This window comes from Lepus europaeus, chromosome 23 (assembly GCF_033115175.1).
Source record: "Lepus europaeus isolate LE1 chromosome 23, mLepTim1.pri, whole genome shotgun sequence".
Taxonomy (NCBI): Eukaryota; Metazoa; Chordata; class Mammalia; order Lagomorpha; family Leporidae; genus Lepus; species Lepus europaeus.
In genome coordinates, this window is record NC_084849.1 from 21,042,228 (window position 1) to 21,066,014 (window position 23,787).

Consider the following 23,787-nt stretch of genomic DNA (forward strand, 5'->3'; position numbering starts at 1 on the left):
GGTATGTCTCACAAGGGTGAAACACAGCTCTTGTCAATGCCAGAGTGTTGAAGGGGAATAACTTGGTTTTCAAAGACAAAAACATGCTGACAATGACGAGAGCTAACATTCACTGTGTACCTCCTCTGTACTGGAAACCTAACGCTCACGGCTTCACTCGGGCAGGCATTCGGTACAGCTGCTGAGCCACCAGCTGGGACAGCTGCACTCCGTCCCAGAGGGCCGAGGTCTGCGTGCTGGCTCTGCTCTCCATTCCAGCTTCCTGCTCTTGTACACTCCGGGAGGCAGCAGTGTTGGTTCAAAGACTTAGGGTCCCTCCTACCAACACGGAGACACAGGGTGAAGTCTCGGCTGCGGTGGGCATTTGGGGAGTGAACCGTTGGGTATGAGATCTCTTTCTCTTTGCCTTTCAAATAAATAAGAACTAAAAAAACAAAAACAGATTTTCCAACTTTGAGGTGGTAACAAACACCACTCCCATTTCAAAGATGGGGAAACCCAAGCTCAGAGCTCTCTTGACCCTCTGGTCAAGTGCATCCATGTCACAGTTGTGCAGATTCCCAATGGACACATAATACACTTCCCTCAGTGCCCGTCAAGGGGTTGTGTTCCCCCACTGTTATACAACGTATTGTGTAACAGAAATGGTCAAATTCTGGACAATACCAGACACACAGAGAGTGTCACACAATGGTCATGGTTCAGGAGGGCATGGAAAGTACAGAGTGGCGACCATGACTCTCTGCTACGTCTCCATGTCTTACCTACTTGTGACTAGCACTGGATCCAGTGCTCCAGAAACGGCAGACGTCATGCTATTCTCCCTACAACCATCATCTGTGTTTCTCTGGCCAAGTTCCTCATTCGGAACATGAAGCAGCTGTACTCATCCCACAGGAAGGCTGTGAGATGTGACCTGTGAACGTGACCTGCGATGGTCCCTGTGCTAAGGAGGCTGCTCTCTCCTATCCAGTCCAGTGTAGCAGGCGAGGGCAGTGCTCTCTGGGAGCGACTGCGCACAGGCTTCTCACCAGGCTCATCCGATCTGCACTTGGCCTTGAATGCAGAGTGGATTCTACTGGCGAATGAGCGCTGTTCTGCTGGAAGGTTTGGGGTGGCTGGCTGAGGGCTCGAGAGGCTGGGGAGCCAGCAGGCAGCACTCACCCAAGTGCATTCTTCCACACAACCAGGGCGAAGCGTGTCCAGAGCAGGGTTTCCTTTTCCTTCTCGCTTACCATGTATTTTCTACTTATGACTTCCTCCCATTTCTGAAGTACAGTCCTCCTCCCCCAGTGCTACTGAAAAGGAGGGCGTGCCCAATGTCTTTACAGAAGCTGCCCACAAGATCCAGGCCACAGGCTCCTACTTCCCTGTGTCGTAGTCAACTCCTGTCATCCTTCCGCCTCTCCTCCTTGCAGCTGGAAGCAGACGTTCGTTACTCTTGTTTATCCCCTCGCTACTTCTGAGATCACAGGGACTCACTGAAAACCAGTAACTCAATTTTGAGGTGGAGCAGCCTCCACCATCACCTGGCTGAAGTGAAAACCAACAGGCCGGTGAGTGGAAAGGTTTCCTGTTAGCCAGCAGTCCACCATCATTAATGTTTAACACAGGAAAACCAGGCGGGGGAAAGACTGCTACCCACAAAAATGTAAAATTTGTATTATTTCTAAAAACCTACTCTGAAATTTTTAAGTAAATGTTAATCAATAGTAAAAGAAAAGGTTTGTTTAAAAAGGTCAAAACAAAAATACAATACATTCCAAGTTCCTGAAGAATTGGCAATCAGATAGATAGAAGCCACTTTGGGTGCCTCTTATAAAATCAGTTAGGAGTTCTCACAGGAAAGATTCGAGCACATGCCCAAGAACGGCCCACCACACAACACAGTGTTTCTTTTAAAGCGTATACTTGAAAAACTGGTAATCTGAAGAATCACTGTTTATTCCACCCATGAGTCTCAATGCCCTGCTCTTTCACTCCCTGTGGAAGTCCCACTGGCTAGACAGCTGGCACTCAAGGGAGCAGCCCTGCAGGGAGCCACCTGGCTGCTGCTCTCACTACAAGACCCAGGGCCAGCTCAAATCTCAGAGACTCTTAACTTTGGAACCAGGAATCTGAAAAGGGAGCGTCCATTTTTCAAATCCGTTCCTGGATGATGCATACTGAGTTTATTCCTGTAATATGCAAGTGACATCTATCACTTTCTGAGTGTTAAGCATGTTTCCTTTTTTAGATTAATTCATTTTTTAAAGTTAGAGAGGTAGAGACAGAGAAGGTCTTCCACCTGCTGGTTCACTCCCCAGATGGCTATAATAAATGGGGCTGGGCCAGGCTGAAGCCAGAAGCCTCTTCCGGGTCTCCCAAGCACTTGGGCCATCCTCTGTTGCTTTCCCAGGTGCATCAGCAGGGAGCTGGATCAGAAGTGGAGCAGCTGGGAATCAAACAAGTGCCATATGGGATGCCAGCACCGCAGGCTGGGGCTTTTAAACTGCTGTGTCACAGCACCGGCCCCTAAGATTTATTTAGTTCAAAGTCAGAGAGAGAGCGACAGAGAGACACACACACACATAGAAAATGAGAGATCTTTAATCTGCTGGTTCACTTCACAGATGGCTGCAACAGCCAGTGCCAGGCCAGGCCAAAGCCAGGAGCCTACAGTTTCATTCAGGTCTCCCATTTGGGTGACAATGGCCCAGACACTTGGCTCATCCTCTGATGCTTTCCCAGGCCATTAGCAGGGAGCTGGATCAGAAGTGGAACAGCGAGGACATAAGCCAGCGCCCACATGGGATGCTGGCATCGCAGGCGACAGCTCTACCTGCTATGTCACAAGGCTGGCTCCTCTGGTATTAAGTTTAAAAGTTTGCAGTCATAGCTGTTAAATTCGAAGAATTTTCAACTGATCTCTATCCAGAGAACAAGAGTGAAAATAAGATACTATATGAATCACTCCTTCTGAAACACAGTCACAAGATGGTCATAAGCAGTCTGACAACCATGGAAAACCACTCAGCAACAGGCATCCTCCACCTGCAAGCAACAACCAGCGCCAAGACATCATCAGCGGATGGCCTGTGACTGGCTACAGCACCAGCAGACCTGGGGGGAGGCAATCTGTTCTGGGCAGGTTTAGGTCTCTCTGCCCCTCCTCTTCTGTCGAAACAGCTGTAATAACTTGCCATCAACATACTAAGCCTCCGTGAAGAGTCTGTCCTTTAGTTATTATTGGACGTCTTTAATGCATTCTTTTCTTTAGCAACGTAAATGATCGCCTTGGCATTACTTTTTTCACTTCCGTGAATATAGGTGTTCTCCTCATTCAACAACCCCTCCCCAAGACTGCTCCCCAGCGTCCTGCTTCCCAAAGGTCCAGCTACTGAAAGGCCAGGAACACGAGCTTGGTTGAAGGGAACTTAAACTATAAACCTTCACTTAACATGGATTTTGGCAGTGCTTCCAGTCTCGGAGAGAACACTGAAGTCCCCACAGCCTAAGTCACTCGTCTGCTTTCAGAGTTAGCAGCGGAACACTCATGCTCCAAGTGACAGTCTGGCTCCACCCTGTGAAAGCAGCACAGGCTTGCTGGCCACCTGCACGTGGTTCTAAGTCCTTATCACAGATAAAACCATTTTCATGCCATTTCTATTTTTCACTTAAGCAGCTCTTCAAGACTCAGGACCTGTCAAGCATTCTCTTGCCAAGCCTCTGCTTGTCAGAAAGGTCAGAATCCAGTACCTTCCAGTTGGGTCCCAAAGGGCCTCTCTTGGTCTTGACTGACTGGAATAATGCTGGATCTTCATCAGCTTTGTAGTCCTGTAAAACAAAACAAAGAAGAAAAGAAAATCAGAGAAATCCCCTAACCTGGCCACAAGAGTTCACTTTTCAGCCACCAAAACCCACGAGAGAAAGCAATCAGAACTTCCGGAGGCCTTGCATAAAAGGGGGAAAACACTTCTGGAGGGCACTGTGTTTTCAGCCCAGCCTCCCCTGCTTTAAGCGTTTACCTGAGGCACAACCACCACGTAACAAGAAGTAACAACAGTGTGGAATAGCACCTGCTGCCTGGACAGCTATCTCTAAGAACAATCTCACACTTTGCAGCTGCCTCAGAATTCTGACACTAGAAGGCACCAGACAAATCCCACTCAAACACAGCCATCCCGGTTGTGACAATCACTCTGGACTCCTTACACCTCCCAGAAGGCTGCCACTGCGATGGAGCACAAACCAGTACTGCAGATTTCCCAGCACCCCCCAGCAGCTTCCACAGTGGGGTCTGTGCAGAGACCTCCATTTCTTGCTGGGCCTCTGCAAACCCTTGTCCACAGACAGCAACAGTCCACATACACTTTGGCTTCCTCATGGAACAACAATGACAAAAGGCGGGTGAGGGAGGGGCATCACGGAACTGCCCTGTTACATCACTCAACAGGAGAGAAGACCCAAGACTTGGGTTTCAGTCAAGGTTCTAGTGTGTGTAAATTGCTTCCCTTAGTATTTGCTACTTTTCAAAGGCTAACACCCAGATTTTAAAAGCACAGAAGTGGGTTGTAACAGTGAACAGTAGCCAAGGGTCAGCAGGTCAGTTTAAAACACCGCAAGGAAAAAGAGCTCCCCTGCCTTCCTGAGTGGGTTTTCTGAACTGGGGTCCTGTACAGCACCAGTGAAAGGACCACATACTTTGGAAAAAACACAGAGAAGTCAGATGTGAACCCCTGCGTAACACTGACTGAGCTAGAGATAAGGGCGGCAAGCACTGACGTGTTCTGAAGTACAATGTAAACTCACAACTCGACACACTGCGAAGCAGCCACTTACGACGCGACAGCTACTCCAGTAAATGCAAATGGCAAGTCAGAAATTCCTAAACAGAATGTAATCAACTAATTACACAAGGAAGAAATGGGAAAAAAGGGAGAAAAATGAAACTCTGAAAACTTGGGCATGTGATCCTGAGCTTGAAGTCTGTCTAAAGGTTGTCTAGAAGTCATAAAAGAGGCCCGACACTGAGCTAAAATAATTAAACAGGCACACTTAGCTGGCTATGTGGGTTCTGCATGCTCTCAGACATGCAACTTGGGAGAGGAACGAGGATCTGGGATGAGCCGCCTGCAAGGAGATGGACAGCTCGAGTTCCTTCGTCTGTCTGGGCACCAGCAGTAAGTGCAACTGCTGTCAGCTGGTACGAGTCCTTAGCTTCCTATTCCAAATGCATCCTCAGAATTAAGCCCTTTGCACAGGTGGTCACAGGACCTGGAGTCACAATGGGGCAAACGTTCTTCTGCCAACATAAATCAATCTGTAAGTACAGAAAATACTCTTCTACATCAGAAGCTTAGAACCCAAACCCAAAGACACGCTCAAAAAAAAAGACTTTTCTCAAAAATTGAAAATACTGTGCATGATATCAAATAAGCACTCTCAGCCTCACTGCCTTGAGCACCTAAGTAGAAGGTTGTTAAGGGGCAGTTCAAGGAATGAGGCGCTGAGAAGAACCCATACAGGGCTCTAGGACCTAAAAAGCCAGTTCAGCTGAGAAAGGAAAGCAAACAAAGAAAAGGTAACTAAAACCCCAGGACCTATGGTTTAACTGACAAGAGAATTCAAGTCAGAATAGAAACCAAAGAAATGCATTTCTAAAATGAATTTTAAAGTAGAAATGGCTTACTGCTGAAGTGCACTGTGTTTAAAACATGTTAATGATTACATTTTTGTTATCAGTATAATGCCCTGAAGGCTGGCCAGTGGGCACCAATTTATTCCATTTGGAAAAATCCGTTTGCCACCTTTTGACTACCTACTTGGGTGTGATGCCACCAAGTGCATGGGCATCAAGTGGTTTTTCGTTTTCTCTTAAACAAAATCTGAGTCTGGATGAGTTGAACAGTAAACAGCACCTTTTACCAAGTGGAAGTGGCCAGCAGTTACAGGACAGTCACTCCATGAGCTCATGTGCCATTAGCAAGTAAACACTCGGCCAACACACAGGCCACGACTACACAGGAAACTTACTTTGGGATTTATTAAAATATGAGGGGAGAAAGAAGTGGGAGCTTTGAATTGACGATGTAGAGCCTGCAGAGCTACTTCTTTTGAGTTTTAAAGCTGCCCACTCCTAGTGAAATACGGAATCGAGTATACACAATTATCATGAGGGCTAAAGGAATGAAACTGGTAACATATAAATGTTGAATATACATGAAAAAACAAGTTTAAGAAAAGAGGTCTAAACTGTGGCCAGCACAAATCTCATCACGAAGGGGCTACTTGACCCCAGGAGAGGCCTAGGCACAACGGGCACCCAATGGCAGTGTTGTGAGCGGACGGTTTTTCCTTTCTAAGCTCAGGTCCCTACCAGGTTGACAATGGCAGGCATTTTCCATACCTACTGGACGCAGTGGTCACCAACTGAACAAAACGGAGAGGCACTCCGGAGCTTCTCCACTCTAGGCCCCACTGTCAGTGAGGCCATTCAGTCCTGGAGACACTGTTCTGAATCAAGGCTCCACAGAATCCAAAGGTTAATTTGGGGGCTGGTGCTGTGGCACAGTTGGTTGAGCCTCTGCCTGTGATGCTGGCACCCCACATGGGTGCTGGTTTGAGTCCTGGATTCTCCACTTCTGATCCAGCTCCCTGCTGATGCACCTGGGAAAGCAGCAGAAGATGGCCCAAATGCTTGAGCCCTTGCACCCACGTGGAAGACCGGGAAGAAGCTCTGTGCTTCTCCTGGCTTCGATCTGGCCCAGGCCTAACCTTCTGGGCAGTGAACCCATCTCTCCCTCTCTCTGTGACTCCACCTCTCAAATAAAATAAAACCTTAAAAAAAACAAAAAGAGATTAACTGAAATTTAAAGACCACTCACACCCACACATTTCACAGAGGAGGAGATACAGTCCAAAGAGGAGGTGCGATGGCCTACAACTCAAGCCACTGTGCTGGGCAAACTCTGGCTCACCACACAGGAGGGGAGAAGGTGTTGACAAGACACCAGGGAGTCACCAAGAAGCCACAGCACCAGAAACAACAAGGCAGGTTTTTTTATGAGGCACAAGTTTGTGTATGTCACACACACACACACACACACACACAAGAAACCAAGTCTTCCCCTCTCCACCTTTTCCTCTCCAATACAAAGCAGCAAATATTAAAGATAGTAAACTGAAAACATAACGAAACCCAATCATTAACAGCAGCACCTTAACCCTGACAGGTGAGAATAATACACCTTGTCAAAACCGAGGAATGTTTGTGCTTTTTCACGTTAGCTGGATTATGTAAATATTTACGCAACTGAATTAAGCAGCAAGATATTAAAGAGCAGGAAGTAGGTGTAGTTTTAACAACCTCAGTTTTGTATCTCCGCAACATTTAATTTTTTTAACAGTGCCATCTTTGCTACAATTTGATTGTTGGGATCTAGTTTGGTCTTCCTGTATTTGAAAATCGGCCGATTTACATCCCTATCACAATGAACAAATATATTCCTTCATGTATGACAGTTTCAGCATACAGAATGCAACCTCAGCTACCAATTATAGCTGCAAATGAGCAATAGTGTGGAATGAGACAGCCTGCTGGCTTTGTTAGTATTCTGTCTCCTTTGGGATCCCATGGGGAAAGGGGAGGCTCTGATGAAGAGAAGCCCTTGGCTCATGGTTTATTGTGCTTGCCACCAGCTGCAGACTTCTCATCTCATTAGTTCTTTTAGAATACTGTGGGGGAAGACAGCTGTAGCCTACTTGAGTCTTCAGCTCCTGGGTATTCTGAAGGCTGAATTTGCTATGCACTTTCTGTAATCCTTGGGAAAAAAAAGAAAGCAAATGCACCAGGCCAAGGAAATGCATTTTTAAAATGAGTTTTAAAATCATGTGTGAAAGAAAAATCTCATTGCTAAGGTACATTGTGTTTAAATTTTTCTATGATCTGATTTTAATTATCTGTGCAATGCCCAGAGGCCTGGCCAGGACAGCGGCTTGGTAAAACCATCATTATCAAGGTGGAGTAAGGTCCCCAGACACCACCTGCTCTACCAATGATCGCGACTTAACAACAGAAAAACACAAGGATCGCAGCAAACAGTAGATTCAGATAAGACCTAATACAACTCTATTCAATTGAAAATTCTTCTTTAGGTAAAAAAGGAGGCAAGCCAAAGTCAAGACACCCTTTAGAGAAGAAAATAAAATGTAATACGGTAAATAAACGGATTATTGAGACTGCACACTGGAGCTACAGAATACATTCATTAAATTCTTATAAATCACTGTTTTCTGTCACTGGAATACAAAAGTTGTGCTACCTCTTGGGTGTACATCTGTTACTCACTACAGCTCTCAACACAAACTCTCAATAGAAACCAGATTCATTCTGAAGGCAAAGAATATTAGTTTTATGAATCTTTTAGCACAGTGTCTGTCCCCCAAATGCCAAGTACAAAATCTGTGCTGGGCCAACCTAAATGTCCTTGAGCCCAGATTTAGCTCATGATTATGAATGGGGAATTGAGTAGGAGGTGGGGGGCAGGCTGGTAGGAGTTTCTTGACAGCTTGTGGAAAAACTGAGATGAGCTCCAGACACTGGAAACTGCTTAAGGAGCCATGCATGGGTGACCAGAGGTGAGGCTGAGTGTAAACCAGGGAACAGGGAGTCCAAACCTCGAGCATTAGCAACTCCTTGACACCTGCTTATAAAAAGCAGCCCTGCCCTCCGTGGGGCCTCCCCTCACCCCTCACCAGGCAAGGAGGGGTTTACAGGGCAAACACATAAACCTGAGAGGGATATTACTTATCCACTGCCTGCTACAAAGTGCTTTCCTTTGGCATTAGATGACTGTCCATTCAAACAGCACAAGCAACGATAACCTATGCATGGGCACTGCTGCTTAACTTAGCAAAGCTTATTTAATCTTAACTCAAAAATAAAGCATAGGGTTGGAGGAAACGCTTAAATAGGAAGATACATAGCAAACATCACTTACTAGCACTGCCCTGCACTTTCCAGTATTGTGGCACATAAAAAAAAAAAAAAAAAAAGAAAGAAAGAAACGAAAAGGTGTTTCCTGGATCCTATCGAAGCTGACCCTAGAGCCAAATGCCTGACTAATGAGCTGACAAAACTCAAGCCAGATTCCAAGGGGTAAGCCCATTAAAAAAAAATCTGCATTAAATTCTGCAATTGCAGAAGATGGAGGTATACAGAGAGAGAACATTTACTAACTTGTTTAAGAAACTGATTCCAACAGTTATTTTCTAATAAACAGCTTTCTTTACAATTTTTAATTACCTCTCCCCTGTGATTGCTCACCCTTTCAGGTTCCCACAGAGTACTATTAATATAGTATAAGTAAATCTCATTAATTCAGGTCCTACCACCTCAGAATTCATAATCATTCGGACAGGGGCTGGGCTGAAGTTTATCTTTGCGTGATCTATGAAAAAAAGATTTGCTACACAAATTAATAGAGTAACAAGATCTCAGGAGGGCTGTTTAAACAGTTCAGAAGTGTTTTAGAGCAATTCAGAAGCATTCATTTGCATATAATTATTATGCTAATTACAAATCATTCTTATCTATTCATTAAAGTAGATTCCCAAGGGACCACTAATTGTCAATAACTTGTTGGCCTAGTTTCTGTTACTGAATGTACCTCAGAGGAACAAAACTGCATTAAAAAATATTCTATAATTCAGCCCTCTCATTAATCCTAACTGGCTTTCCACCAACGAATCCTAAAAACTGGCTTTCCACCAACGAATCCTAAAAGCTGAGTTTTTAGACTGTACTGAGATGCAGTCAAATCTACACATGTGAATAGACCACCTTTTTGTGTGACTTTTCTACTCTTCTAGACCCACAGTGAGCACTGGGCAGCGGAAGGCCCCCACAGCTCCACTCCAGGAGAGCCCACTTGGACCCGCATGGAGGCGCCTGGAGGGCACACAACTGGGCTAACACTGCTGCCCTCTTTCCTGATCTTTTCTTTACAGCCAAAGGTCACCAACACTGTCATGATCAGTGTGCTTCATCCACAAATACTTAGGATTTCAAAAAGTTCATAGAAAAATGGAATTAAAAGATGATTCGGGTTTTCATGAACTTTCCTGAAGCCCTTTTGTATATTAATTTTGTAACATTTATAGGCATTTAAAAAATATTTATTTATTTATTCGAAAGAGTTACAGGAAGAGGAGGTATCTTCCATCTGCTGGCTCACTCCCCAGATGGCCACAACAGCCTGGAGCCAGGAGCTTCTTCCACGTCTCCCACACGTGTGGCAAGGACCCAAGGACTTGGGCCATCTTCTGCTGCTTTTCCCAGGCCATTAGCAAGGAGCTGGATCAGAAGTGGAGCAGCTGGGACAGGAACAGGTGCCCATACACAAGGCTGGCACTGCAGGCGGCAGCTTTACTCAGCCACAACGCCAGCTCCCATCAGCATGTTTTTCTATAACATTTTAAAATGAAGACCTTTTATGCTTTAGACACCAACGAAGTAAGTTTTAATATATTAAGTCCAGTCTGTCAAAGGTCTTTAACATCACGTATTTTAAAATTAAATTACATATACCCGAAACATTAAACAGTGTGTTTAGGAGAGTATTATTTAACAAGCAGGTATCTATTTCCTTGTATGACAGTAGACAACTGAACACACAACATCAGATTCCTTAAACTGAAAAGGGGGAAAATGTACTATTGAAAATTCATCGAGCCGGCGCCACGGCTCACTTGGCTAATCCTCCACCTGTGGTGCTGGCACCCCGGGTTCTAGTCCCGGTTGGGAGGCCGGATTCTGTCTCGGCTGCTCCTCTTCCAGTCCAGCTCTCTGCTGTGGCCCGGGAAGGCAGTGGAGGATGGTGCAAGTGCTTGGGCCCTGCACCCGCATGCGAGACCAGGAGGAAGCACCTGGCTCCTGGCTTCGGATTGGTGCAGCGTGCTGGCCGTAGTGGCCATTGGGGGGTGAACCAACAGAAAGGAAGACCTTTCTCTCTGCCTGTCTCTCTCTCTCACTGTCTTAAATCTGCCTGTCAAAAAAAAAACAAAAACAAAAACAACTTATCGTAAAATGTTAGTTCACTATTTGGCCTTCAGCTCCTAACTCTTGAGATTCCCTTTTAATCCATTAGTGTATTTAACAATAAAGAGAAAAAAGTCGCTGAAAAACAAGAACCAGTTAAACACCATCTTTCAAAGCAAATATCCAAGCAGCAGTGTGATTCTCAGGCCCGCCTGGGAGCACCTCCTCCTGCGCCAAGGATGCACATTCCCCCAGCACACCTCATACACTGGATCACGGGGTCGGTATCACCTCTGGGAGCAGCGAAGGGAGTTCTGGCCCCGGCCCACCACTGCTGAGCAGGACTGGCGAGCAGGACTCAGATGCTGCCCTGACTCCAAAGCTAGTGAAACTTTATCCCAACAACGTGACTGAAGCTGCATCATTCGCTCAGACCCAAGCACCTGAAGGGATCTTTGCTCCCTGGCAATCCAGATAGTCTTCCTTGAGAAAGAGACGACACACTGTTGGAAGGGGGCTTTTCTTTTTTTTTTTTTTAATTTTTTGACAGGCAGAGTGGACAGTGAGAGAGAGAGAGACAGAGAGAAAGGTCTTCCTTTTGCCGTTGGTTCACCCTCCAATGGCCACCGCGGTAGGCGCGCTGCGGCCGGCGCACCGCGCTGATCCGATGGCAGGAGCCAGGTGCTTCTCCTGGTCTCCCATGGGGTGCAGGGCCCAAGCATTTGGGCCATCCTCCACTGCCCTCCCTGGCCACAGCAGAGAGCTGGCCTGGAAGAGGGGCAACCGGGACAGGATCGGTGCCCTGACCGGGACTAGAACCCGGTGTGCCGGCGCCGCAAGGGGGCTTTTCTGAAGAAACGCACTCTAGACACGCGACTCGGAGCTGTTCTTACCAACTTCTAGAAAGCTGAGCGACAGCAGCCTTGCCTGGCTCTCACCAGCTCCCCCTTACCCAAACTCTGGGACAAACCTACTTTCCATCCCACCACCTCCATCACTTTCCCACCTTCTTACTGTGAGGACATGGAAAGAATCAGGAATGCATCTACAATTAATGACGGGTTTGAGTGAAAAACCATGTAGTGCTGAAGAGGCTGTACACCGATTTTTAACAGAAACCCAACAAGCCCTGCTAAGATTCCAGCACGCTGCTTTTCCACAAGAGGGCACTGCCATCCAACTAGGCCTTCAAAGACACAGGAGGGTCTCTAACTGCGCCACTGAGGGGACTTCCAAGTATCTGACCATATAAGGCAGCAGACTAGAGTGGGAAACACGTTCACATGTGCTCACACGTATTAATTCCTATCTTCTGTGAAGATGAGGGGAATAATTAACTTACTACAAAACAGCTGGACAAGTTTGCCTCTCAGCATAGCAAAGGCAATATGAGCATTTGACAAGTGGAAATTTCTTAAGCACATACTGCTACCTCCCAACCTGTCTGTGGACTGTTTCTTCCCCACATGAAGGGGGCTGCTAGTCCAGGCCTCACCGAGCTAGGAGCAGCATCACAATCCGCTGTCTTTGTGATTTCCTGGAGAGCTCTCACGTACATCGAGGGCGAGCCCGCACTCTGACGCGGGGAATGTCCAGGCTCCTCTCATCAGCAAAGGGAAGAGGCACTCACTTGGGCTGGTGTCTGCGCAGGCTCAAGAGAACAAGCCGGCGGCAGCAGCTGGCTCCCACAGGGCCTGCTGGCTCTCTGCCACGGACTGCTGAGAGACAAAGGCGCTTTTCAGATCTCAAGACCTGGGGAGCCACTGGGCCGCTCCGAGAAGCAGAAAGCCTTCTTAGGAAACAAGGAGCAACAGTTGGAACAGACCTAACATCAAAAACACACAGGCGTCTGGAAAGCTGTGAGAACCCAATGCAGCCCTGGCCAGGAAGAGCCGCTTTGAGTAACCTGGAGGATGAGCTGAGCTCACCCGGACAGAGATGTCATTTCTGTAGCTGACAAATATTAGCAATGTCACAGAGGTGACCTAGAATTAAACCTTTTCCCGCCACCTGTACTACATTTGGAATAGGAAAAATCAAATCACCTGAAGATTATTTAGAAAATACATTTTAAGGGGGCCAACACTGTGGTACAGTGGGTAAAGCCGCTGCCTGCAATGGTGGAATTCCACTGCTCCACTTCTGATCCAGCTCCCTGCCAATGGCCTGGGAAAAGCCACAGAGGATGGCCCAAGTGTTCGGGCTCCTGCCACCCATGTGGGAGACCTGGATGAAATTCATGGTTCAGTCCTGTCTGCTGGGGCCACTTGGGAAGTGAACCAGCAGATAGAAGATCAATATCTCTCTCATTTTCTCTCTGTAACTCTGACTTCCAAATAACTAAAATTTTAGAAAAAAACAGAAAATACATGTTATGATTCTTCTATGGTTTCAAAATCATGAAGCTTCTCCTGAAGGCAGTGCAGCACAGCATGTTACCGAGACACTGCCGAGGCTCTGCCACCCTGGCAGGGCTCCCAGGCCGCACGATCCACGGCACAGGTAACACGGGCCCTTCCGAGGTGCTCAGAGCGCAGGGAACACGGTCTGCTCAAGGGGTGGCCATGCTTACTGCCTGAAGAATCAACCCCAAGTAAACCAGACCAAGTCCCGGCAGCCTAGCAACACTAATGTGTAGGATAGAGAATTTTTATGAGCAAAATACTTTAAAACAATACACACTCTTGGCTTAAAACAATTAAAAAGTGTTAGACTGTTAACCAGAAACACTCAAAATAGTGTGACGGAATGTTCCAAATGCAAACAGTTAAATGTACAGAAAAGTTAATCACATATACTCGTTTCCAAAGGCAACTGGGATATCAGAACATCAGGTACCAGCTTATCCCCGGCCTCTACCGAAAAGCGACACTGTTCTGCCCACCCAAACACCCAACAACAATGACCCTAACCACAGAACGAGAGTGTCAGAAAGAAGCAGCGAAAAGCACAAACAGCCAATTCATCTTCCTTGACATCACAATCCTTAACATTATGCTGGCCCTCCACAGGCTGCTCGGGAGAGCAGCAGAGATGAGCCCGACAATCCCATTATAGTCCTGTGGAGCGCAATTAAACCGAGAAGGGGCTGTCCACTCCAAACCTCGGATGAGCCTTTGGAACCCTGACTGGCTTCAGCCTGGCGTCCGGCGCTGGCCTCTCAGCAGCAGCACAGCCACACAGCCAAGAGCGGCAACAGACAAACTCCAAGTCACTTACGTTCACTGATGAAGAATCTTGTTCTCTGTTTAGACATAAAATTATTCCCTTATCTGGAAAAGCATTTACTGCACCAACCCAGAGCAAACAGTACATTCCCATAAATGTTTATTAAACGAACAAATGAGAAAATGAGCACTGTTTCCTCTAAGAACCCACACCAAAACACATCTTTGGTTTTGATCTCCAATCCTGGTATTCCACAGCCTTCTGCAGTCATGGAAGGAGACGGCCAAGGCCACTGTGAAAACTGGTGTTTCAGGTGACTGAAGACCAGGCAGCCGCTTGACCGTCTCCCTTACAAGTAATGGCTCCAACCAACAGTCCTCCAGCTCCTCCAGTCCCGAAGGCTGCGGATGACCACGGTCATCACTAAGTGATCTGGAGCACAGCTGACTACTCACCGGAAGAGCAGGCCAGAGCCCTGACCCCTCTCCAGAGACTCTCAACAGGACATGGGCAGCCCATGCTTCACTGGGAAGGGACTCAAATGTTCTGGCCAGAACCCAATGAAAGGTTCCGAGAGACAAGCTCTAGAATTAGCTCCCTAGAGCCCCTCAGGGGCTCTATAAAGAACCACCTCTTAGCTCCCAAGGGATGTCCAGAACACTGAACCACCAGGCACACCCAGTCCACAACTGGGACTCTCGTGGAAGGGCATTCTTAACAGCTGTGGTGGTACAGCTCTCCAAAGGAGATGAGGTGGATGGGGAGGTCAGAAAGGTTATTCCAGGTACTCAAGAGGCTGAACTTTGTCAGCCACGCCAGCTGTCCTCTCACTGGACCTCAATTGTGGCCTGTGTCCTCTAAGGTAGTAAGGAAAGAACAGTGATGAGTGAGGAGACAGGTGCAGCGATCACAGGAGCATGCTGGGAAAGTGGCTCCCACAGTTGTTCTGAAGGAAGGAGATGTGCAGAGCAGCCCCGAGCGCAGAGAGGGAAGTGCGGCTTCGAGTGGGACAGCCGTCAGGGCTGCACAGAGGACTAGAGCTGTGAGCCCACAACGTGAGACAGCCTCCCTCCAACACTGCCCAGGGAGCACCTGCCAATGAGCAGAGACTTGGGTAAACCTCACATGGAAACTGTGCTCACGGGCAGGTACGATGAGGCGCATGGGAGTATGGGAGTTAGTAATCAGGGCACAGGGATTACAGAGGACAGAAAGAAAGGTGGCATGAATGAAATCTGAGCTTCATCGAGAGCTGGCCGTTAAGAGCCCTCTCCAAGTGCTACAGGGAGCTCCCCGTAGAGGACCGCTCGCTGAACCCCCACACTCTTCGTGACCTACAATATGGCACATGACTTTCTGGCTTTTCTCTCTTCCTTTCAGGAACACAACCTTTGGTGCAATGGTCACAAAAATGTGTAAACCTTGGTTGCGAGATGCCTCATTTAGGAAAATCTTTCACTACACTCAGATATGCTGAAACACAATGAAGAAAAGTTCCATTCTTCTTTTGACTTGCTGCGTTTTAGCATGGAATATTTTAAAACTACATCTTCCAAACAATTTAATACTTTCATATCATTAATATTTGCTTACTACTGACATCTAAAACACAGATGTCATTCTCCATCATTCACAGAAATGTAATCCTTGACATTATGAATTAACATCTTTTCTATTAGGAAAAAACCCCACTTTGGAATCAATGGTCACACGGCATGTACGGAGGAAGGCGGGCACAACCCTTTCTTGTTACACATAAATACCTTCAAATGTGCTTCCAATTTTTTTTTTTTAAACTGTGCTCATTTTCTTTCAAATTATTTCCAAAAACGAAGGTCTCTCTGATGTTAATCGTGTGTACACTTCGGCTTACACTTTAAAGGCTCTTCCTCTCCGGGGAGGTGACTTTTGTATACAAATCATGGAAAGCTACTTAGACCAAGTGCTGGAGATGATTAAAAGAGGTTAGATTCAAGTTTAGCCCTTAAAGAAAGCAGAAGCAGATGTCAACCAACTGGCTCGCGTGTGCTATGGCCGTGAGCTGAGCTTGCCTGCACACTTCACGAGAATCCCCTACCACTCACTGCGGTTCTGCGTCAACGACAGACGTTTTCCAATTTTTTTATACTCAGGAGGAAAAAAAACTTTAAAATTCACATTCTAGAGTTTTATGTTGGCTACTCTGCTTCTTATTGCAACGTGATGTAACCAAAACACCTTTTAAAATATGACCAAAAAGAAGTACCTGCTCATTTACATAGTCTGATATTTCAGAACTGAAGGCACGTCACATGCATTTCATCACCTAGAATCATTAAAAAAAAAAAAAAAAAAAAACCAAAACCCAGAGCAGTATTCTGTACATATACTATGTGAATAAAACCTCAATTCCTCCAAATTGTCTTTTTCTTCTTTTTACCACTACAGAAATAAAAATCTGCAAATTCCCTTGGATCCCAAACCTTTACTGAAACATCCACACCATGTCAGGAACTGAGCCCCCTGCTAGGTCCTGGCAACAGTACCTGGTCGCAGTGGGTGCCGTCCAGTCCTGGCCCCCAAGAGTCACTCAGCTCAGAGGAAGCTGCTCAGGAAACAGGCGAGGAGGGGAGGCGGGGAGGCGGGGAGGAGTGTGGAGAGGGTGCAGAGGGTGGGCCGCAGTGGGTTCCGCTGGAGCATGCTGTGCTGTGACTGCTGGAGCCCCAGGCAGAGGACCTTTCCTCCTCCAAGGGTAGGACACCTACACCACTCTCCGCTCGGAACACAAACGACACATTCTAACCGACCAGAAAAAGCAGGTGGCAGTTCCTGCAGAAAGCCTGTTCTGTCAGGCAGTGACACACATACAGAAAATTCAGAGAACAATGCTTAAAAAGCAACAGTTGCACAGAGACTTCCCATAACCTATCAACAAAACCCCCAGTAACCCACATATTTACACGTGTGTCATTTCCATAACAAGCTATTCTGTGATTCTGACAGACTTCGACAACAAACCTTGTTCCTGGAGTTATTGTGACAATGTCACCCTTTGATCATGTAAACACGTCAAAGCAACCACCCAAGCATCCAGTCACACCACGGGTCAAATCACATCCCTTCTATGCACTGTGGGGTACCATTTGCAAGCACAACTGAAAAACAGCAAATCTACAAGAGCAATACACAAGCTGCACAACAACCGGGCAGTGTTAAATCATACAAGTAATCAACTGAATTAAAATTTGTTAATTTTAATTAATTAAATTAAAATGTGCGGGGCCTGGGCCGGTGCGGTGGTGTCGTAGGTTAAGCATCTGCCTGTGGTGCTGGCACCCCACATGGACTGCTCTACTTCTGATCCGGCTCCCTGCTAATGCACCCAGGAAAGCCGAAGATGGCCCAAATGCTTGGGCCCTGCACCTGTGTTAGAGATCAAGAAGTAGATCCTGGCTCCTGGCTTCGAATCGGTTCAACTCCTGGCCATTGCAGCCATTTGGGGAGCAAACCAGCAGATGGAAGACCTCTTTCTGTCTAAATGCCTATCAAGCAAATAAACAAATCTTTAAAAAAATAAAAATATGTGGGGCTTTGTTAGCATTAAATCCATCTGCAGTGACAAAAAGTCCCCACCAGGTGGAGCTGCAAGATTCAAACTTCACATTCAAATTCTTGGTGTCTAGGACATTCAAGTATTTCACATTTGTCCTATTCTTACAAGACTTGGCTACTTCTCAAAATTACTAACATAATCTTAAAATTTCTTTTAAGGCAAATAATATGAGGGAAACACCGCCTTTTTTTTTTTTTTTTTTTTTCAAATGAGCTCACTCAAGGAAAACCCAATCAGTTCATCAAAGAGTGAAAACTCAGAATGAAGACAGACTGAGACTAAACTCTCCAGGACTCAAGATGCTGGTCTGAACGCTGAGAAATCATTGATATCTTTAGAAGGCCTCCCTGATTTTTTTTTTATCTAAGGGAAAAAGGATCAACTCTACCTTTTAAACTGGGTAGGATTCACACACTCATCTCCCTATTCATTCTGGGGTATTGCTTACTGCACAAGTAACCAGCTCTAGCACATGAGACAATGCCATCAGACACATGAGCACAAGAGGAGAGGGATGGGTCCCCAGCAGTCGCGGGGCCTCCTATTCAGAAGACATTCTCCTTAATCCACAAAGCAGTGCTGAGAAAAGGCAAGCAGAGCCAGGCACGGCCTCCCAGCACAGCCCTTGAGAGGATGGTGGCCTGCAGGAGGGGATCGCAGCCTGCTGACAGAGCTCACTGCAGGAGAGTGCACCGTGTGACGGGGTAGGATCTGACCATCAGACGCTCCTTACCCAATCGACTGAGGCCTCCACACGTCATTCTGTAGGCCCTGCACAAGGCAGACTGAGGGCATCTGGAAGGGGCTTCTGCCCCAATTCTCCAACCCCACCCCACCTGCCCCAGGTTTAACAGGTGAGCTACTCCAGCAGGTGATGCCCCACCCACCTTGCTGCTCTGTTAGTTACTCAGCTCCAGTTCTAGTGTTGCTCCAATCCCAGGTTTTCTGGCACTAAAAGGTGATGCGGGGGATGGCAGGAGTACCCTAGTGATCACCATGAATCACAGTCTGCAGAAGCCCCTCCCCTAAGCACAAGTGGAACTGACTTCATTCCAACCAACAAACCGTGGCAAAGGAGACGGGCTGCCATCTCTCTGATTAGGTTACATTACTTGCCGATTTGTTATGCAGCAACAGAAGATGGGTACAGTTGGTAAAAGATGACACCCCCAACTTATCCTGAGAGAACTGTCTTGGTACACACAGAGCTCATTCCCTTCTAGTGAAATCCATCACCCGGATGAGCCGTCCTCTTTTTACCTAACTCCCGCCTGTGGAAACATCCAGACCCCAGGCCATTTCCAAGCGTGCGTCTGTCTGTACACTTGCCACTTCACACCAGATAGGGTCAGTCTTGAGTAGTGGCATTTTGTAGGGTTAAAGGGCACACAGAGCCATGATTCTGCCAGACAGGTTGCACCAATGCTTCGTTCCCCCAGGCAGTGAGCGTGAGAGCCTGTTTCAGCACCGCTTGCCAACCCGTGTGTCATCAAACCGACATCAAACTGATTCTGTATTCCAGCGTGAACTCCTGATTCACTTGGTTAGCTTTACCACTCTCCTCAAGCACAGCAGGTTCATGTCAAACCGCCCTGGAGCAAGTGAGAGCGACCTAGATCCTGAGGGACACACAGGCTTGACAGAGGGGGCAGGAGGTGGCGACAGGCAGTGCCCCAGGACTGGAAGGCACAGACCTTGATCAGGGCAGACCAGTGGGTGGGGAAGATCATGCTCAAGTCACAGCTCAGAGCGTGGCTGACAAAGGCCTTCGCTGGAAGGAATCACGAGTCAGTGGACACAACACTGCACTGCGAGTCAGAATTCTGACTTCTGGCATTAGCTAAGTGATCTTGAGAAAAACCGGTTTACCTGGGCTCCAGTTTCTTTGCTTGTAGCACAGGGAGGCTGGCCTGAAACCAAGCTTCCTATGGCCACAGACCGCGCGTTCACGGCAACTCAATGAACAGGACACAGACTGCGGACAGAAGAGCAGGGGGGAGCTCGCAGCCCTGGATTCTACTCATTCCACCCTGACTTACGGATTCCAAGAAACTCTCAGGATTACAGGCAGCACGGTCAAAAAGAGGACAGCCTGGTGGCCATGATCCCTTTCAGCTCTGAACACGACGGCACCTCACGGAACGCTACACTGTGCCTTCACAGCCACTCAGCTTGCCTACAATGCACTCCTTCCCTCACCAGGACCCTGCTCCCTCTCGGGCACTAACGAGGGACTGGGGCCACAGGGGCGGTGAGCAGTACCAAGACTTCCCTCGGAGGCATGATTTCTACTGAGGGACCCAAGGGAAAAGAACACCTGTATGTGTCGGGGACAGTGAGCCAGGTGGGTGCCATCTGACAGCCACCCAGCAGGTGCCTTGGCCCCCCGTCTGCTTTTCTGGATTTGCACCCATAGGTCTGTTCTTCTCTGAAATCCTGCACACTCTGGATCACCCAGGAGCCTTGGTCACCTGTTAACTGTTTCCTGTGCCGGGCCTCTCCCACTCAGAAGGGAAGTCCCTCACAGGCACTACACCAACCTGGGCTAACAGCCACAGTGCTGTACCTGCAGCCACCCCGGATCTGCTGACTTCCAGGGTAACAGTGCCTTTTACAGCTGCACGCGCACTCTTACAGCTTTCTTCCTTTACCCAACACTAGGAACTACGATTTTCAATTACCTAGACAAGCAGAATCAAGTGAACACACATGCTCAACTTACTTCTGGTATGGAGTGACCACTGCTGGGCTTTCCAGCTGTTGTGATGGACACTCATTCTAAAGCGAGCAGGAACCACTCAAGGGCACAGCAGGGTGGAACCTGGAGGGAATGTAGGTAGGTCCAGGTGTCCGTGCCAGGGAGCGGACAGATGAACACGTGCTGAAGGAAGGGCCAACTCAGAGCCCTGCACCCGTACACCTCACAATTAGCGGCTTCAAGGGACTGGGGGCCTGGCCATACGGCCTTCCCCAAGCACCCGGGCCACACAGACCCCAGATAGATGAGTGCTCTGCTCCTACCAGCTGTGGCAAGAGCACCTCTGGCACCTCAAAGTTCCCTTCCTCCTCTTTGTATTACATAATAATGTGCTTGCTGGACACAGTACTTTTCTTCCCATCACAGAGAAAGCACACAGGCCAAAGGCTACTGGGACACCAATGTTCAGAAGCACTGCTGACAGCAGCCACGACCCAGAAACAAAATGTGGTACTGCCCATGCAGTGGAATATTACTCAGCCATAAAAAGGAATGGAGCGCTGACCCATGCTACAAAGTGGACAGACTGTGAAAATATTACGTTAATACAAGAAAGAAGCCAGACACAGCAGGCCAATTGTTGCACGATTCCATTTCCATGAAGCATCTGGGATCAGGCAAACTCAAGGAGACAGAATACAAACTAATGGCTGTTGAAAGTTGGGGGGAAAAGAGCAGTGAGGGTGACTGTTATGGGGACAGGGTGTCCTCTGTGGCTGACAGTAACGTCTTAGAGCTAGATGGTGGTGATGGGTGTACAACACCAGCAATGCATTACATGCCACTGAACTGTACATTTTAACATGGGAAATTTAATGTGTCTTTTATCACAATAAAACAAAGCTATTGTGAACTCAACAAACTTTAAAATAAATTCATACTCTACAAATATCCAAGATATAATTCGCAAAATAGGAGCCATGAAGAATACAACCACATGCACACAGTGGAGCCTCAGAATCTGAAGCTAGTTTGTGTGCAGTCACAACTCTGTGAACTCCTAATGCAGACTGTCCACTCATCTGGGCCCACTGCACCCCATGCCTTTCGGCTCACAGAGAACCCCCACCCAGCCCAGGCCCTGAAGACCAGCAGTGCTTCCTCCAGTCTCTGAAGGCCATGCTGGAGGAGGATGGAATGAGAAGCAGGGCCTCCAGGGCTCTCGTGGGACCCTTACACGGCTCCTTCCACCCACACTCGGGCCACGAACACTGACCGCCTGCCCATCTTCACCTGAGGACAGGACCAAAGAACTGCTTTTCTGTCCCCAGCAAAAATCAATCGTCCCTTGTAAAGGAACGGTGGTAAACAGCATGGACTGAAAACCTATGACCAGAAGGGATCAGTGGAACCATTTTGCCCGGCCAGCTCAGTGTTCATTCTCTGAACGCCTTGCCCAGGGCACCCAATTCCAGTGTGCCACAGCACTGCTCTGGATTGTCTTGTGGCCAGTGGCTCCATGCTTGCAGGCTATCATTTTTTTAAAAAATACTTACTTATTTATTTAAAAGTCTGAGTTAGGAGAGAGAGAGAGAGAGAGAGAGAGAGAGAGAGAGAAAGAGAAAGAGTTCTTCCATCCATTGGTTCACTCCCCAACTGGCCGCAATAGCCAGAGCTGTGCTGATCCAAAGCCAGGAACTTCTTCCAGGTCTCCTAACGTGGGTGCAGGGGCCCAACGACTTGGGCCATCTTCTGCTAGCAAGCTATCCTTGACACAGCCATACACAGACTCACATACAAGTTGAGCACCCCGAACCCCAAATCCCAAAGCGGTAATGCTCCAGAATCTGGAACATTTTGAACCCCAGGCCACTGCAGATCTCAGATCAGGGATGCTCAGCCAGTCAAGTTTACACAGATATTCCAAAACCTAAAAAATCCAAAGTCAAATACTTCTGACTTCTGGTCCCAAGCATTTTGGATAAAGGACACACAAGCTGCATGGCAAATCACGGTTGGGAAAGACACTAAAGGTAATAAGACAGCCAAGCAGAGATGGCATCTGAAAACAAAACATGTTCACTTCCAAGGATTAGAAACTCCCCATATAATTTCAAAGGTGGAAATGCCTCTAAAATTGAAATAATTTGAATAACTGCATAACGAAATCTACCACTTTTCACAAGTCCCGACTAACTCAATGCTTGCACCTGTCAGCAGGAAGGGGACCCTAGAGAGCAGGATCCAGGCTGGCACGGGAGGTTCCAGCCCAGCAATTTCTGACCTCTGTTTTAGAAGGTTTACTTTTCAATTTCAACAGCAAAAGTGTTCTGTGTTTACTTCTGTTCAGCTTATAACACTGCTCAAGTTCATAGATTAAACACTAGAAACAGAAAATAGAAGAGGATGCTGACTGCACAAACTGTGCTTGACCATTACAAAACAAGGGTGCCATCCTCACCCCAAAGCCTTAGCTCTCTGGATCAGCAGGATGGGGCTCTGGTCATCCTAATGTGAAAAGTCCTCAAGTGAACTCTGCAAAGCCAAGGCAGCACTCAGCATACTGCACAACAGGAATCGAATTCAGATCTCAGCACCACAGCAGAGGAGGATGCGGGTCTTTGTTAGTTGTCAGGGGGAGTATCTTCACTTGTAGAAAAAATTTTTTATTAAATCAGAACCCTGGAGTACAAGTATTTACATCTATTAAGAATAAAAAAAATTATCAAATTCAGATATTCTTTTTTTTTTATTTTTGACAGGCAGAGTAGACAGTGAGAGAGAGAGACAGAGAGAAAGGTCTTCCTTTGCCGTTGGTTCACCCCTCAATGGCCGCTGCTGCCGGCGCACCATGCTGATCCGAAGGCAGGAGCCAGGTGCTTCTCCTGGTCTCCCATGTGGGTGCAGGACCCAAGCACTTGGGCCATCCTCCACTGCATTCCCGGGCCATAGCAGAGAGCTGGCCTGGAAGAGGGGCAACCGGGACAGAATCCGGCGCCCTGACCGGGACTAGAACCTGGTGTGCCGGCGCCGCAAGGCGGAGTAAGATTAGCCTGTTGAGCCACGGCGCTGGCCCAAATTAAGATATTCTACATTAGGGGTCTGCATTGTGGTGTAGTGGGTAAAGCCTCTGCCTACAACGGTGGCATCCCATATGGGCACCAATTTGAGTCCCAGCTGCTCTACTTCCAATCCGGCTCCCTGCTAATGCCCCTGGGAAAAGCAGCAGAAGATGGCCCAAGAGCTTAGACCTCTGCTACCCATGTGAGAGACCTAGAAGAAGCTCCTGCCTTTGGCCTGGCCCAGCCC

The 23,787-nt window shown here is 47.6% G+C and overlaps 1 protein-coding gene across 1 annotated transcript in view; it reads right to left on the reverse strand.

The window, feature by feature from the left end:
* The window catches only part of PITPNB (phosphatidylinositol transfer protein beta), a 62,807-nt gene that overhangs the window by 19,522 nt on the left and 19,498 nt on the right, over positions 1–23,787 (reverse strand). Inside the window, exon 8 of the mRNA XM_062182493.1 lies at positions 3,739–3,816. Within this exon, the coding sequence (XP_062038477.1) occupies positions 3,739–3,816 (78 nt within the window). The remainder of the gene's footprint in view (positions 1–3,738; positions 3,817–23,787) is intronic.